This window comes from Nesoenas mayeri (genome assembly GCF_963082525.1).
Source record: "Nesoenas mayeri genome assembly, chromosome: 23".
Lineage (NCBI taxonomy): Eukaryota > Metazoa > Chordata > Aves > Columbiformes > Columbidae > Nesoenas > Nesoenas mayeri.
Window position 1 is genome coordinate 1,489,870 of NC_137574.1, and position 14,663 is coordinate 1,504,532.

Here is a 14,663-nt window from a genome sequence, read left to right on the forward strand (position 1 = left end):
GGGCAGGATGCTGGAGATGGACCCAAGCCTGGGGGGTACACGCACCCCCAGCCCAAAGCCAAACCTCCGCGTCACCCCCTGTCTCCCCTCTGCCCCAGTGCCCGGCCACATGCTACTCGTTATTAAAAAAAATTAAAATACACATGTCCCAAAGGAAGAAATACCCCCCCAAGCACCCCACAGGTTCTCCCCACCCCTCCCTCCCCGCGTTGCTCCCTTGACACAAGGTAAACTTAAAAAAGACGACACCCGCAGCAGCGCCCGTCGGCACCTGGTCCCCCAGGGCACATCCCGGGGCGGGCAGAGCCGCGGTGACGGCGCTGCCGTGTGTCCCCAGCCCCGGCGGTGGCACCTCAGAGGGTGCCGTGGCCACGGGACCCCAGGGCGAACCAGCCCATCTTCTCCTGCGCCAGGTCCAGGTCCCGTAGGCGGATGCCCACCTCCCCGAGGAGGATGTTCTCCCAGAAGCCTTCCTCGCTCAGCACGCTCAGGCGCAGCTCCCGCTGCTGCAGGTCCCCCCGGGGGATCCCGTCGTAGACCAGCTGCGGGGCAGAACGGGGTCAGACCCTCAGCCTTGGCCCCCCGGCCTCCCCCAGCGCCATCGCCATCACACGCACCATCTCGTTGTAGGTGGGGTTGCAGGTTTTTCGGGCCACTTTGGTTTTCCTCTTGGTTGTTTTCTGGGGGTCGGGCAGCAGGTAGGTCTTGACGTAGGGGTCAGGGTCGTTGCCATCCTGCAGGGGTGGCTGTGGGCAGAGCGGGGGGCACCCCATGAGCGCTGCGGTGGGGTGGAGCCCCCACCCCGCTGCTACCGCACACGTACCAGCCCTCGGATGTGCATCACCATGATGAAGAGCTTGTTGTTCTTGTAGGAGATGGAGAGCTTCACCTCCCCACCGACCTTCCCCAGGGGCCGAGCCCACGTGGCATCTGGAGAGGACGGGAGGGGTGGGGGTGGGATGGGAGCCCCCCAGAATCCCCCCATGCGGTGCCATCTGCCGGGACCCCCGCCAGCCCCCCTACCTGCCGCCTTGGGGGTCGGGTTGGTGCCAGCCGCCTTCTCATCGCGGGGCAGGGGGTGGAAGAAGGTGTAGATGAGGTCGCACTGCGGGGTGAGGAGGTGGCGTTAGCGGTGCAGCGGTGACCATGTCCCCCGCCATTTGGGACCGGTGCACATGACAATGTGCACAGTGCAAGCACTGATGCTTTTCGTGCATGGTGCACGCTGTGATGCTTTACGTGGTGCATTTTCCCCCAATGTTTCCCACCCCATCTAACCTCACCGGTGTCCCCAGCACCGTCCCCATCTCTCAGGAGGCAGTAGCCCCGCTCCGTCCCCCTGGGGCCCCCCAGCTCCGCACCTCCGCCACCTCAGGGGCTGCGTGGATGAGGTGCCAGATGTAGCCGTTCAGCTCCTCCTTGCGCCGCTCGGCCACCGCTTCGCCCCGCGACCGCCCGATGACAAACCTGCTGGGGAAGCTGCGGGGACAGACCCTCAGCAAAGCCCCCAGGGTGGCGAGGCCCCGGGGGTCTACGGGGGTCTGTGGGTACCTGGGCAGCAGTGAGGAGGGGAAGAGGAGGCGCAGCTTGTTGTGCAGCTCCTGGAACTCCTCGAAGGTGCGCTGGATGAAGGTCACCTCGCCCGGGCTCTCCCGCTGCACCTTCACCACGTAGATCTGCAGAGAGATGGGGCTGTGACACGGGCTGGGGACCTGCCCTGAGCCCGTATGGGACAGAACCGCTCGAGTTGTCCCTTCTGTCCCCACTCACGTAGCCCTTGCTGGGGTTGCAGACCCTCTCGTGGCGGCAGAGGAAGACGTCGCGGATCCGGCCGGACGTTTTGAGGGTGTGTGTGCGGGGGGCGAAGGAGAGCGTGGGCCGGGCGTCGGAGCCCGTGAACTTCATCTGCGCCAAGTTGTGGATGAAGAAGTTGAGCTTGGTGGCCACGCTGCCCAGGCTGGACTCGATCAACCTGCAACGAGGCCACCAGGTGTTCTGCACAGAGGAGCCCAATGTGCCACAGCCTCCGGCCGAGGGCTCCCCCATCCTCTCCCGCCCCGTCACCCCCTGTGTCCCCTACCTGGTGAAGTACGTGGTGGCATCAGCATCAGAGTCCTGCGGCCTCAGGGCATCGTAGACATACTTGAGGTCCTCCAGGTCGGAGAGCTCGGGGATGCCACAGGACAGCATCTGGGGGACAAGGTGGGGGGTGAGGGCGGGTGGGGGCAGCAGGACCCCTCTGCCATGGATGCGGGGGACAGGTGTGTGACCCCCCAGCTCTAACCAGCCCCAGCAGGTTGAGGAAGAGGTGGGTGTGCTTGCGGATCAGGTTGTAGGCCTGGCAGCACAGGTCGACGAAGTCGTGGAAGCGGCTGGAAGGCTTGTCCCCCCCGTTGATGACGTACGCCATGTCCGACGTGAAGACGAACGGCGCCCGGTCCCTGTGCACATGAGCACGGCCGGGGGTCACCCATCGTGGGGACACGGAGAGGGGGCTTCACCCCTGAAATCACCCCCCAGGGATGAGCCCAGAGCCGGGGGAAGGAGATGCCAGAGGCATTTCCCACCTCTTGATGTTGCCGAACATCTGCGCATGGCCCAGGAACCGGCCAAAGTCGATGTGGAACATGTGGCCAGTGGTCTTGAGCATGATGTTGTCATTGTGCCGGTCGCAGATCCCCAGCACGTAGGTGGCCACGCAGCAGCCGGCACAGGAATAGATGAAGTTTTCCACAGCCTGGGGAGAGGGAGGGAAGGAGCAACCAGGCATGGAGAAAGGCTGGATTTGGGGGGTCTTGTCCCTGGAGGGGGACGCAAGGAGCAGTGACCCTGCCGGGCTCCTCCTCACCTTCTCGTACTCGTCCTCCTCGGGGTTGTGTTTCTGCAGCCAGTCGGCCAGCGGCCGGTCCTTGAAGGAGCCCGTCACGCCGTGCTCCACCTGGATTTTGCGTAGGGTCTCGGCGTTGGGGATCATCTCCACCATGCCTGGTGGCCGAAACAGCAGTGTCAGACCCAGCCATCACACCTGGGGGGACACCAAAAACCCAGCCCCCCTTTGCCACCAACCCAGAGTGACAGCCTGCAAAGCCACGTTCCCACGGATGGGCTGGTGGGGTCAGACCAAAGGCAGATCCCAGCTCCCCACCACAGCCCCAGGGCCTCCTGTGCCATCACCAGCCCAAGAGCACCATGTCCTGAGGCCGGGGGACACCGCGACACCCGGTCACCTCGTCCGCGGCCGGTGGAGAAGCAGCGGAAGATGACCATGCGCATGTCCAGCCCCTCCTGCACCCAGATCTTGTTCATGATGCGGATCATCTGCAGCGTCAGCATGTCCTGCCGCAGGTCGTCCCCGCACTGCGAGCCGGTGGAAGAGCCGTCAGAGCCCGGGGACAGCGGGGACAAAGCCGAGGCAGCGCTGCGTGCGCTGGGGCAGCCGTGCCGGGGGCTTGGGCAGCGCTGGGAGGACAAGCTCACCTTGAAGATGACTCGGATGTTTTCCCCGAGGGGATCTACGTTCTGGAAGGAGAGCTTCAGAGGGACGGCGTTGGAGTTGAAATAGGAGCAGTCCTGCCATGGGAGGAAGGCACAGCCCGTCAGGGTGAGCTGGGGGGGGCAGAGGAGCCCCTGACACCCCCAGCTCCAGCACTCACGCGCGGCACGATCCCCTTCACCAGCAGGCTGGGGCTGAGCGGCAGCCGGCACGACCCGTTGGCCTTGAAGAACTGCGTGACGTCCTCCAGCCCCTCGCGGAGGATGCCCTGCGGGGTGGGGATGGGGCGGGGGGCTCACACACAGCCCGGCACCCCCTGCACCCCCTCCCGCCTCCCGGCACCCACCTGGCGTGCAGACGGGGCCGCATCCCGCACCTGCTGGGCCAGGCGGGCCAGCGTGCTGACCAGCAGGCACTGCCGGTCAAACTCCTCCCGCAGCCCCTTCCCGCAGCAGCACAGCAGCGCTGCCAGCAGGTACTGGTACCGGATGCTGAACTGGGAGTCCTTCAGCCCATCCTTCAGCAGCCTGCACAGAGCGGGGGCACGGGGGTCAGCTGAGCCCCAGGGTTCCCTCCCGTGCCGCTGCCGGTACCCCCCAAACCCACCAGAAGAAGTAGTGGGTGATCTTCAGGTCGCAGATCGCTCGCTTCATGAGGAAGCGCACCAGTGGGCTGTCCAGGTAGCACTCGTACTTCAGCGCCTGGAGGGGGGACAGTTTTGGGGTACAGTGAGACTGGGATGCACCCTGTGCCGTGTCCCATTCCTGGCATGCACCCCATGCCACATCCCGGTCCTGGCATGCACCCTGTGCCACATCCCAGTCCCACCACACACCTGGACCAGCTGGGGCAGGTAGTCCAGCAGCTCGGTGTCGGAGATGGAGTCGATCCACCGCACGGCCGTCCTCCTCACCTCCTGGTCCGGGAACCTGCGGCCGGGACGGGTGTCATGGGGACGGCATCCTCGGCATCCTCCCCCATGGGGAGGGCAGCGGTGCCCGAGCCCGCATCCCGGTGGCACTCGGTGGCTTACGTGGCGTGCAGGAGCCCCAGGGCGTCCTGGTGGCTCATGGACGTCCACTGGCTGAGCAGGGCGTAGATGTCGGGCAGACAGGCCCACTCCCAGCTGGGCGCGCTGGCCAGCAGCATGGGGAGGGCGCCGGGCGCCGCGTGGCAGTAGTAACGCTTCTCCCACAGCCGCTTGTGGTCGGCATCCATCAGCCTGTGGCAGCGGAGGGACAGGGGGACACGGCTCAGGGGCTGACACACTGGGGATGGGGTGTCCCTCTGCCCCCACGAGGCACAGCACTCTGACAAGCCACTCTGAGCCCTCCCCATGGCCCCCCCAGCGCTGCCTGTGAGAAAGAGGAGTTGATGGAGAGCAGGATCCCACCAGCACCCCGAGCTCACAGACAGGTCTGTGCGGTGCTGCAGGATGCTGGGGGCTCCCCCACATCCCCACCCTGGCCCCAAGGGGTAGCCAGGACCCTGGCCAGAGAGACCGAGCTGCTGCAGGGACAGCCCTGGCTGTCCCCCCGCCCAGGGACCCCAAACTGGCCTGGCTGGCCCTCCACCCCAGGCAATTTTTGCAGCAGATCCCGGTGCAGCTGCCGACATCTGATCCTGCCGTTTATAGCCAGGAGAGCAGACACGGGGGGACTGAGGACAGGCAGCTCTGCCCCGCGCCGGGCTCCAGCTCAGCCGCAGGTCAGAGCCCCCGATCCCCCCTGTGCACGCCGGGACAGGGCTGGGGTAGCTCAGCGAGTCCCCCCCGCCAGGGTGACGTTGCCTCTCCCCCCGAGCTGCTTACCAGTAGAGCGATTTCTTTTGCATGGCCTCCCGCAGCACGCGCTGGTCCTCCTCCCCCAGGCTGCCGAACTCGTACTTGGGGCTGAACTCGGCCGCTGGCGGGCTGGTGAACTTGACTTCGAAGGCGGAGGTGGGGAAGTCGATCTGGGGAAGAGGCAGAGGGTAAGCAGGGACAGAACGTTGTGAGTGCCCCCAGCAGGACCCCCCGCTGCCGGGACGCACCTGCAGGATGACACTGTCAGGCTGGTTGAAGTTGGGGGCGCTGGACCTGGCTCTGGAGTTGTCCTGGGTCGCTGGCCACAAGCCCAGGAGCTTTCGCCCACAGGTCAGGACCCTGGAGGAGAAAGGGGCTGAGAGCTCAGCACTGGGGCAGGAGGGCGGCAGTGCTGCAGCGATGCCGTCCCCACGCTGGGAACCCCCCTGTCCCGCTCTGGGGATGCTGGCGCGGTCCCTCGCCGTGCCCATCATGGCGGGACACCCCACGTACTGCCTGAAGTTGAAGAGGGGGGTGGTGACCCAGCCCAGGGCCTCAGGGACCCGCCGCTGCTTGTTGGCGTCAGAGGAGCTCCCCGGGGGCGGGACGGGCACGGCGAACAGCGTGACGCTGAGCAGCGTCTCCCGCGGCAGCCGGTTCACCTGGACGGGGAAGCAGATCCTGCAAGAGAGCAGCCGGGGCTCAGCCGTGCCGGGGCTGCCAGCGCCCCACGGAGCGGCCAGCCCCGCGTCTGGGGTGCCAACGGTGTCCTGAGACAGCCCAGCCCAAAAAATGCCTTTGCTGCTGGCACCGGGGGTGCCACACGCCCCCTGGCACGGGACAGAGGTGCCACGTCATGGGCAGACACCCCGGGCAGGCCGCCGGGTTCAGCTGCTCGTGTGCCCCCATCCTCCTCTGCTGCTCTTTGTCCTCAGAGGTGGCCACAGGGCACGGGGGCTGCATGGGGGGCTCCCACTGCACACTGACCTTGTCCCATGGCTGGAGGGGCCGCGTGGGACCCCAGGGCTGAGGGTCCTCTCCGACGTTCCCAGGGAGCCCAGGGCAGCAGCTACACCCCACCCAGGGGGGGCAGGGGCAGGGATCACCCCACCGAGGGGACGGGCACGGCTGCGCTCCCTGCCGTGCCGCCGACCTTGTCCTCGGGGGGCACCGGCACCTTCTAAAATTATCCTCTTCCCCCCCCACCTCCCAGTGCCGCTGCGAATGCCCGGCTGGCACAGCCCCCCCGCCTGCTCCCGGGCTATTTTTGGGAGCAGATTCCCTTTTCCGGGTGCAGACACGCAGGTCTAGGGAGGGCAGGGCTGGCGTTGGGGCTGCTGCTATTCCCGGGGGTGACACAAGAGCTTCCGACACCCAAAAACCAGGGAGAGGTGCGGAGAGGAGTCACTGAAGCCGGGCAGGAGGAGGAGGAGGCACCGGGGACCTGCCCGTTCCGCGGCCGGGGTGCTGCCTTACTGCTGGTCCCAGATGATGAGGTGGAAGAGGTATTTGTAGACGTGGGCTTTCCTGGTGAGCAGGGGGCTGCACAGCTCCTTGCCGCCGTGGCTGAGGGAGCAGGAGAGGTAGAAATCTTCATAGCTGCAAGGGGAACAGGTTTGGTGAGCCGGGGGGGGCTTTGCCCGGGGCAGGGCAAGGGGTGCCCGAGGGCTCCCCCCACCATGGGGTGGGGAGGATAGAGGTGCTGCCCCTCTGCGCCTTCCCCAGGCTTGGGAAAGGCGCTGAAGCAGGGAGGGGGCGCAGAGCCGGGAGCCCCCGTCACCATATGCCACCGCACATACCATCACACGGGGGGGCTGGGGGAGGCCCTGCCATGTGGCAGGTGCCGAGCGACAATCCGGGGAGGGCTGCGGGGTGCCGGAGGTCAGGGGATGCCGGCATTTCCCAGGCTACCCGCTTTGTTCGGAGCCAGTCACCAAGGGGAATACATTAAGGACAGGACAAAGGCGAGGGGTCCCCGGCGGGGCGGCTGCTGCTGGCGCCGCTGCCTCGCACGCCCCCCCCACGGCGGGCGCCCGCTGCCCAACCAGGCCCCCGCTGTCCCCCCGCGCGGGTACGGGCACCGAGGCACTAACAAAGGAGCACGGCGTGGGGCGAGGGCAGCCTGGCTCTGCCGCACCAGGGCCATCTGTCACCTCCCCGGGGCAGCGCAGAGCCCGGCGGGGATGCTGCAGATCCCCGGATTCGTGGGGATGGGATGGGATGGGATGTAGGAAGGGATGGGATGGGATGTGGGATGGGGTGGGATGTGGGCTGGGATGGGATGGGAATGGGAAGGGATGGGAATAGGAATGGGATGGAATAGGATGGGAAAGGATGGACTAGGATGGGAATGAGATGGGATGGGAATAGGAATGGCATGAGAAAAGAATGAGATGAGAGGGAAGGGAAGGGAAGGGAAGGGAAGGGAAGGGAAGGGAAGGGAAGGGAAGGGAAGGGAAGGGAAGGGAAGGGAAGGGAAGGGAAGGGAAGGGAACACAGCAGAGCCCGTCCCACCCGCTCACACCCAGAAGGTCCAGCACCAGCTGGCTCTGAGCATCCCTCACCACCAGCACCCCCACATTCCTGCCCTGGGTTATCTCTGATTCCCTCCACACCTGATGAATATATGGGACAGGGACACGCTCCCCAGCCACCCCGGCGAGGGACCCGGCTGTACTGCTGAGGGCTGGGAGCCCCAGCACAGGCAGACGGGGGCTGAGCACGCTGCGGGCAGCTGCCCTTACCTGGCGGCCCAGGTGATGGGGATGCGGTGGGTGCCGTAGACGGTGAAGGCGAGCGGGCAGGAGAGCAGCCGAGCCTCCTGCGCCGCAGCCTGCTCCCGGCTGCCCGGCACGGCCGGCTGGAAGTCGGCGTTGAAGGTGCTGCAGTAGAGCTCCACCAGGGTGAGGATGGCGGCTGTCAGGCTCTCCACGATCCGCTCTGCAGGGGGGGGGGACTGTTGTGAGACGGGGGGTGCTGGCCCCACCGGCCCCACACTGTCCCTTTGCACGAGGGTCGGGATGCTGGAGGGACCCCAGGATCAGACTGCGGGTCAGTGTCCCCGGGCAAAGCGAGTGAGAGGGAGAATTTCAGCTTTCCCATTTACAACCACAGAATCATTTGGGTTAGAAAAGACCCTCAAGGTCACCAAGTCCAACCCAACTCTGGCACTAGACCATGTCCCTGAGAACCTCGTCTATACGTCTTTTAAACACATTTTGCAGAGTTCATGGGCAGGAACAACAGCCATCGCCTCCAGAAACCCTCTTTTCTTCACCAGAACAGTTTCAAACACATTTTTGGCCTTAATAATTGAAGGGGAGGGGTTTGAAGATTAAAAAGCACCAAGAACTCAAGCCCAGAAGGGGAGGAGAAGAACAGAAATACCTCGATTTTCCCTCTTGGCCAGAACATTTGGATCCTGTTGAGGAAAAAAAACCCACAAGAGCACCATCAGAATGAGCCCCGCGCTGCGGGGGGGCAGCTCGCCAAGAGCTTTACACAACCAGCTCCCAGCTATTGAGGAATTTTCCATGTGGTGCAGCGGGAGGAGGGAGGGAAAGAATCAGATGTGAAGTTGTTCTTCCCCTTCGCACCTCCTGGCCGAGCCCCCGGGTCCTGCACCCCCAGGACCAGCCCCCTCTGCCCGTCCCTCACCTTCTGGATCTTGGGCTGCATGCGGGACGGGCAGGGCGGCATCTGGTTGAGCGCGGCCGTGATCTCCGGGGTCTCCACGGCGGCCAGCGCGTTGCAGATGGCCATGACCGACTGGATCACCCGCTCCGCCTTCAGCGGGAAGTCTCCCTGGGGGGAAAGCGGGGTGACTTGGGACCCCCGGGCAGCCCAGGGGCCGCCCCGCAGCGCACACATCATGCATGGGGAGATGCACCAGCCCGTGCCTCAGTTTCCCCTGCTTTCACAGCCTTTCCCCTCCTCTGCTGCATCCTTAGTGCTCCGTAACGAAACAAGGTAAAAGCGTGCAGTAAGTAAGACAAGGCGGCCCCAGAAATGCCCCGTCCGTGCTCACCTCGGCTGCCAGGAAAGCGTCCACCTCGTTGTGGAAGGTGTCGAAGAGGAGACTCAGGGCCTGTCTGAGGGACAGAGGGCAGAGCTCAGCCCGGCCAGGCGGGTACCCGGGGCGGGGGCCGGTCCTGCCGTGTCCCCCCTACCTGCTGATGGTCTGTTTGATGGGTCTCTCCTGCAGGTGGATGTAGTGGTTGAGGGTGGACGGGCTCTGGTCATCGCTCGCCTGGAGATGGAGAGATGTTGTGCCAAAACTGGGCTGCACACGTGTGCTCCCACACCGGGGAGGTGTCATGGAAGGGTTTGGGTTGGAAAGGACCTCAAAGATCATCTAGTTCACCCCATGCCATGGGCAGGGACATCTTCCACCAGACCAGCTTGCTCCAAGTCTCATCCAGCCTGGCCCTGAGCCCTTCCAGGGATGGAGCATCCACAGCTCCCCTGGGCAGCCTGGTCCAGCACCTCGCCACCCTCATGGTGAAGAATTTCTTCCCTATATCTAACCTAAAGCTACACTCCTTCAGTTTAAAATTCTTATCCCTTGTACCACCGTGACACTCCATGATAAAGAGTCCCTCCCCATCTCTCCAACGGGTCCATGTCTTATTCTGGGAGTCCCAGAGCTGAACACAGAGCTCTGCAGAACCACAATATCCTCAGCTGGAAGGGACCCACAGGGACCATCGAGTCAGAGGCATCCCCAGCACCCACCGTCCGGGCCAGGTCGCTGCGCACCCCCTTCCTCTTCATCAGCTGCAGGCGGATGTCGATGTCGAATTTCCTGCAGTGCTGGATGTACTCGTGGCTGCCCAGCGCGTGTTTGCTGCGCGACAGAAACGTGCTGAGCCCCCATCCCATGCCGTGCCCCGAAACTCCCCCTGGGGTGCCCCAACCCAACAGCGCACGGCCCGTCAGTGCTGCCCGGAGCTCGGCCGCCTCGCCTGCAAACGGACGTTCGTGGCAAAACTAGGAAACCTGAAGAATAAGCCATTGTTTTCCCTCCTTCCCCCGCACCCTCCGAAGAGCCGTGCCCAGCCCAGCCGGCGGGACGGGGCTGGGAGCGGGTGCCGATGAGCCCATCGTGCCCAGACCTGCCCGTGGATGTGTGGGACCCAAGGATGCTCCAGCTGACAAGAGCATTGAGATGAGCCCCGGAAGGGGGGGACAGCCTGGTCCCCCTGTGCCACCACCACGGGCAGCCCCCCCAGCATGGGACTCGCTGAGCTTGCCACCCAGACCCGGTTTCTTTGCTGGCTGTCGGGGAGAATGAGCTGACTCAGGCCTGGTCAGCGCCGCGGAGCCGCGGGCACCGTGCCCAGGGCTGCGGGAGCTCCGGGCAGGACGGCGCTGCAATGGCAGGACGTGGTGGGGGGGTGGGAGAGGCACTCCCAGGAGCTCACGGGGCTGCAGGGACGCAGAGTCTGATTAGTTTGTGGCCAGCAGAGCTGTGTCCTGCCCCGCGGCCAGGAGGGTCATAGAACGATGGAAGAGTTTGGGTTGAAGGGACCAGCCACGCTGCGAGGAGCAGCGCCGGGCTCCGCGCGGGTCCCGCTCGGGCTGTCCCTGGCTGGGCGATTCCCAGCCGCCCCTTTAGGTCCCGCAGCGGCAGCTCCGGGTGGCAAAGCTCCCGCAGATCCCCCGCGGCTCGGCCAGGGCACGGGCAGGTCCCCAGCAGCGGGAGCTGGCTCGCTGCACCCACCCACCAAGAAGGACAGACGGACACTGTGTGCCTGTGCACACATGGCTGCTGCACCGTCCTCTGCAGAGAGCTCCCCCAGCCGCCAGACCCCAAACCCCCACGGAAATACATCCTCTCTGCACAAAAAGCAGCAAAATGGGGAGCGCAGGAGGGATCTGTGTGGGTCGCATTCCCCATCACCCACCCCTGGCTCTGCAGCCGAGGGACCCCATCGCAGCTCTGATGCTCCCGTGCCCCCTCACACGCTCTCTCCCCCAACATGTCCCCTTTCCACCTTTTCCTGCGATTAAAACCGCAGGCCGGGAGAAGGGGGGCTCTGCTGCTCCGCTCAGTGACACGTCTGTTATTAATACTCCTCCAAAGAGCTTTTTTGGCAGCTCCCTGGTTTTCAAGCACGGGGGGGTCAATGTGATGGATACCCTGCCGCTGGGAAAGATGCTCCCAACATGCTGCTTTTGGCAAGAGAGCATCCCCGTGGCTCGGGAGGCAGGAAGGGGAGTGGAGCGGCTCCCGCTGTGCACGCCGGGCTCAGCCCTGAGCACCCATCCCACCCGGCACGGGGTGAGCGCAGGGACACCGCGGCCGCGTCACGTGTGTGCGTGTCCCCGAAACAACACTCACTTCTGCAGGAACTCCTCCAAGCCGCAGATCTTGAGCACAAAGTCCTCGACGTCCACGGCGTGCAGCTCGTCGTGCGTGTAGCACAGCGCCTGGTAGATGAGCAGATCCACGGTGGAGGAGCCTGCGGGGAGAGGGAGCAGCGTCCTGAGCCCCCAGCATGGTGGGACCCCCCCAGATCCTCCACCCAGGGGTTGCTGGGGTCTGTCCCTGCCGCACAGCACCCCAGGTGACCCCCATTGCTGCGAGGGGACCGGACAGGTAGGTGCATGGCGAGGGGCACTCACAGTCGCAGGTGAAGGTGAGGGCCTCCCGCAGGCTGTCACACACCACGGTCACCTTCAGGCTGACGCCGTGGCCCAGCTGCTCGGGGCTGAGGTTGACGGCGCTCCACACCAAGCCGGTGAGGGAATAATCCTTGGTGCTGTAGCCGGACCGCAGCCTGTGGAGGCAGAGACGGGTCAGGGATGCATTTCCCCACCCACCAAAAAACGCCTTTTTGGGGGCATTTTGCAGCGGGATGCTCCAGCCTCAGGGTACTCACACGTCCAGCATGTGGCAGAAAGCGGCCACCTCCTCGTCCCGCTCCTCCGACACTTCGAAGAGCTCGTAGCCGTTGGCAAAGGAGTGCGGCCGGGGGGCGACCTGTGGGGCAGAGCATGAGCCCATGAGCTGCTGTGGCGTCCTGGGGGGGTACAGCCCACCGCCCGCCCAGGATGGGGGCTGCAGGGCCCCCGCTAGAGCATCGGGCACCAAGAGGTTGCTGGCCACGGCCAGGGGACACGCAGCTTTGCTTGGGGACAGGGAGCAGCAGAGCGGGGTTTGGGCCAGGGGGCACCCGCTGCAGGACACGTCACCCATGTCTGCACATTCTGCATGGCTGTGAGAAGGGAGACCCAAGGACTCCCAAAAATGGGACATTTCCAGGCAACTTCCAAAATCCCCAGCGGAGACAAGGGATGGGCAGAGACGGGCCCGGGGACACCGTGGGACATGCAGGGACAGTTCGCAGCCCACTGGGGCGCTGCAGTGGAGCCCGTGCCCGGCCCCCCACGCTGCTCGCGGGGCAGGCGGCACCGCCGTGCCAGGCTCCCCCTGCACACGGGGGTCCCCATCGCTCTTTCGCAGGGAACAATGGTCCCACTGTCAGAGCAATTAACCCAGCCAGCAGCTAACGGGAGGCAGAGAAAGGCAGAGAACACAGCAGCCGCTAAAGACAATTTTAATGCTCTTTTATAATTAGTCGCTGGCACCGGGAAAGCCGGGAGTGACTTACGCAGCCCCCGCCAGCCGCCCCCGGCTGCACCGCGCGCTCCCCGGGGAGGGGGACCCTGCAAGGAAGGCGACTTCTCCGGTTCTTTATCTCCTCTTGCCGGAGCAAAGGAAAGGCAGCAAAACCACAGGCACCCACAGCCCCACTTGCATCCCAGCCCCACGTCCAAGGCCGGGAGAGATAAACCCTCTTACCGGGTCGACGGAGATCCTGTGGTTCTTGTTCAGCGCCAGATTCTTGCGGTTGCCGAAGCGGGAGACGTACGTCCGCGGGGGGACCTGGGGGGGCATGGTCTTGCTCCGCGCCACCGGCTTGCCGCTCGATTCCTTCTCGAAGATGCTCCTGCCCTCCTTCCAGCCGCGGGCGGCTTCCCGCAGCACCTCCGACTCGTACGTGGACTTCAGGTTGAGGCAGGTGATGGCGTCGTTGATGCCGCCATAGTCGGTGATGCCGCCGTAGTCGGTGACGCCGTACGGGTCCTCCTCGGAGATGCGGCGGCCGAGCAGCTTGCCGTGAGCCCGCTCGTGGGCTGCCGAGAACATGTTGATGTCCCTGGGCTGGGGTCCCTTGGAGGACGGGGGGGATCCCTTCCCTGAGCGCTGGTTCCCCTCAGGGCAGCTCCAGAGGGGGTGTCGGGGGGGCAGCGGGGGTGGCAAGAGCTTTTTGGGGGAGCAATCCCCACCGTTGTGGGGCGAGGTGCCGTTGAGCGGCTCCCCCAAGAAGTCCCCCCCCGAGCCCTCGAAGATGTACAGATAGTCCCCAGCCAGGGGGCCCTTCAGCCAGGGCTGGGGGTCCGGCTGCGGGGGGCTGGGGCCGGGGGGGGCTCTGGGCGCAGGGGGACCCTCGGGTGCCCGCGGGACGTTGCAGCTGAGCGCGGGGTCGGAGCCGGAGAGGCCACGCGCCGCTTTGATGCCGTCGCAGCCGTTTCTCTCCGTGGGGTCGTCCCAGGAGATGAGGGGCCGGTCTCCCCGCTGTCGGGCCCGGCTCTCCTCCTTGTCCTTGTCCTTGTCCTTGTCCTGCCGCAGGCGGGACAGAGCATCGTACTCCATCTGCAGGGCCTCGGCCAGCGCCAGCTCCCGCCGGCTGATCCCCACCGACTCCAGCGACTTCCAGTGCTCCCCATCGCCGTGCGTGGCGGACATGGCTCTGGGGACAGGGACGTCGTGGTCCCCGAGGTCAGGAGAGAGGCATGCTGCGCCGCCCGGCACCTGCGCGGGAGACAGGCACGGGTTAATGAGTAACAGCTAACGAAGGTCGGCTAACGAGGGTCAGGCTGCTGGTACAGCCCTTCCTCTCTGCAGTGGCAAAAAGGAAACACAGGGTGTTTCAAATAGATGGACTTGATTTCAAAGCACTGTATTAATATTTCACGATGGCAACGTTACAATTATACAAAAAATTACAAAGGGTTTAACGAGTTTTCAAGTTTTAGTAACCTTTCTATGAGTGCTCTACATTCTCCATCTGCTGTACAGATAACATCGAGACAACAGTTGGATTTGTCCAAAACGCCTCTCAAAGCGTCTTCTTGCCCCGACGCCATCGCTGCCGTGATTCTGGTTTTGGGGTCAGCCAGATTAGCCGCTGACAGTGGCACAAAAACATGGGCTTTGACAAGAAAAAGTCACGGGGTGTAACATCCGGAGATCCTGGGGGTCGAGAGTGTCCATCTTCGTGAAGCACCCTGTGCTTAGGGGCTCAGCAATGCGACATGTTAAATAAAGATGTTGCTGCTGCCTGTCCCCCGTGACCCCACGGTCCCCAGGCAGGGCTG

General features: G+C 64.6%; 1 protein-coding gene across 1 annotated transcript; it reads right to left on the bottom strand.

The window, feature by feature from the left end:
* Positions 1-353: 353 nt before the first annotated feature.
* PIK3C2B (phosphatidylinositol-4-phosphate 3-kinase catalytic subunit type 2 beta) lies at positions 354-14,031 on the bottom strand (the record flags this gene model as incomplete). Its single annotated transcript, XM_080358487.1, has 32 exons — positions 354-542; positions 618-746; positions 824-930; positions 1,024-1,105; positions 1,362-1,479; positions 1,552-1,676; positions 1,771-1,972; positions 2,081-2,190; positions 2,285-2,441; positions 2,568-2,737; positions 2,849-2,985; positions 3,228-3,357; positions 3,478-3,570; positions 3,654-3,761; positions 3,840-4,020; positions 4,100-4,194; positions 4,329-4,422; positions 4,527-4,715; positions 5,304-5,446; positions 5,525-5,636; positions 5,790-5,957; positions 6,753-6,875; positions 8,021-8,216; positions 8,664-8,697; positions 8,934-9,080; positions 9,304-9,367; positions 9,446-9,525; positions 10,011-10,122; positions 11,620-11,740; positions 11,904-12,058; positions 12,161-12,261; positions 13,084-14,031. The coding sequence occupies 32 exons, from the start codon at positions 14,029-14,031 to the stop codon at positions 354-356; spliced, it is 4,920 nt and encodes a 1,639-aa protein (XP_080214613.1).
* Positions 14,032-14,663: the final 632 nt, after the last annotated feature.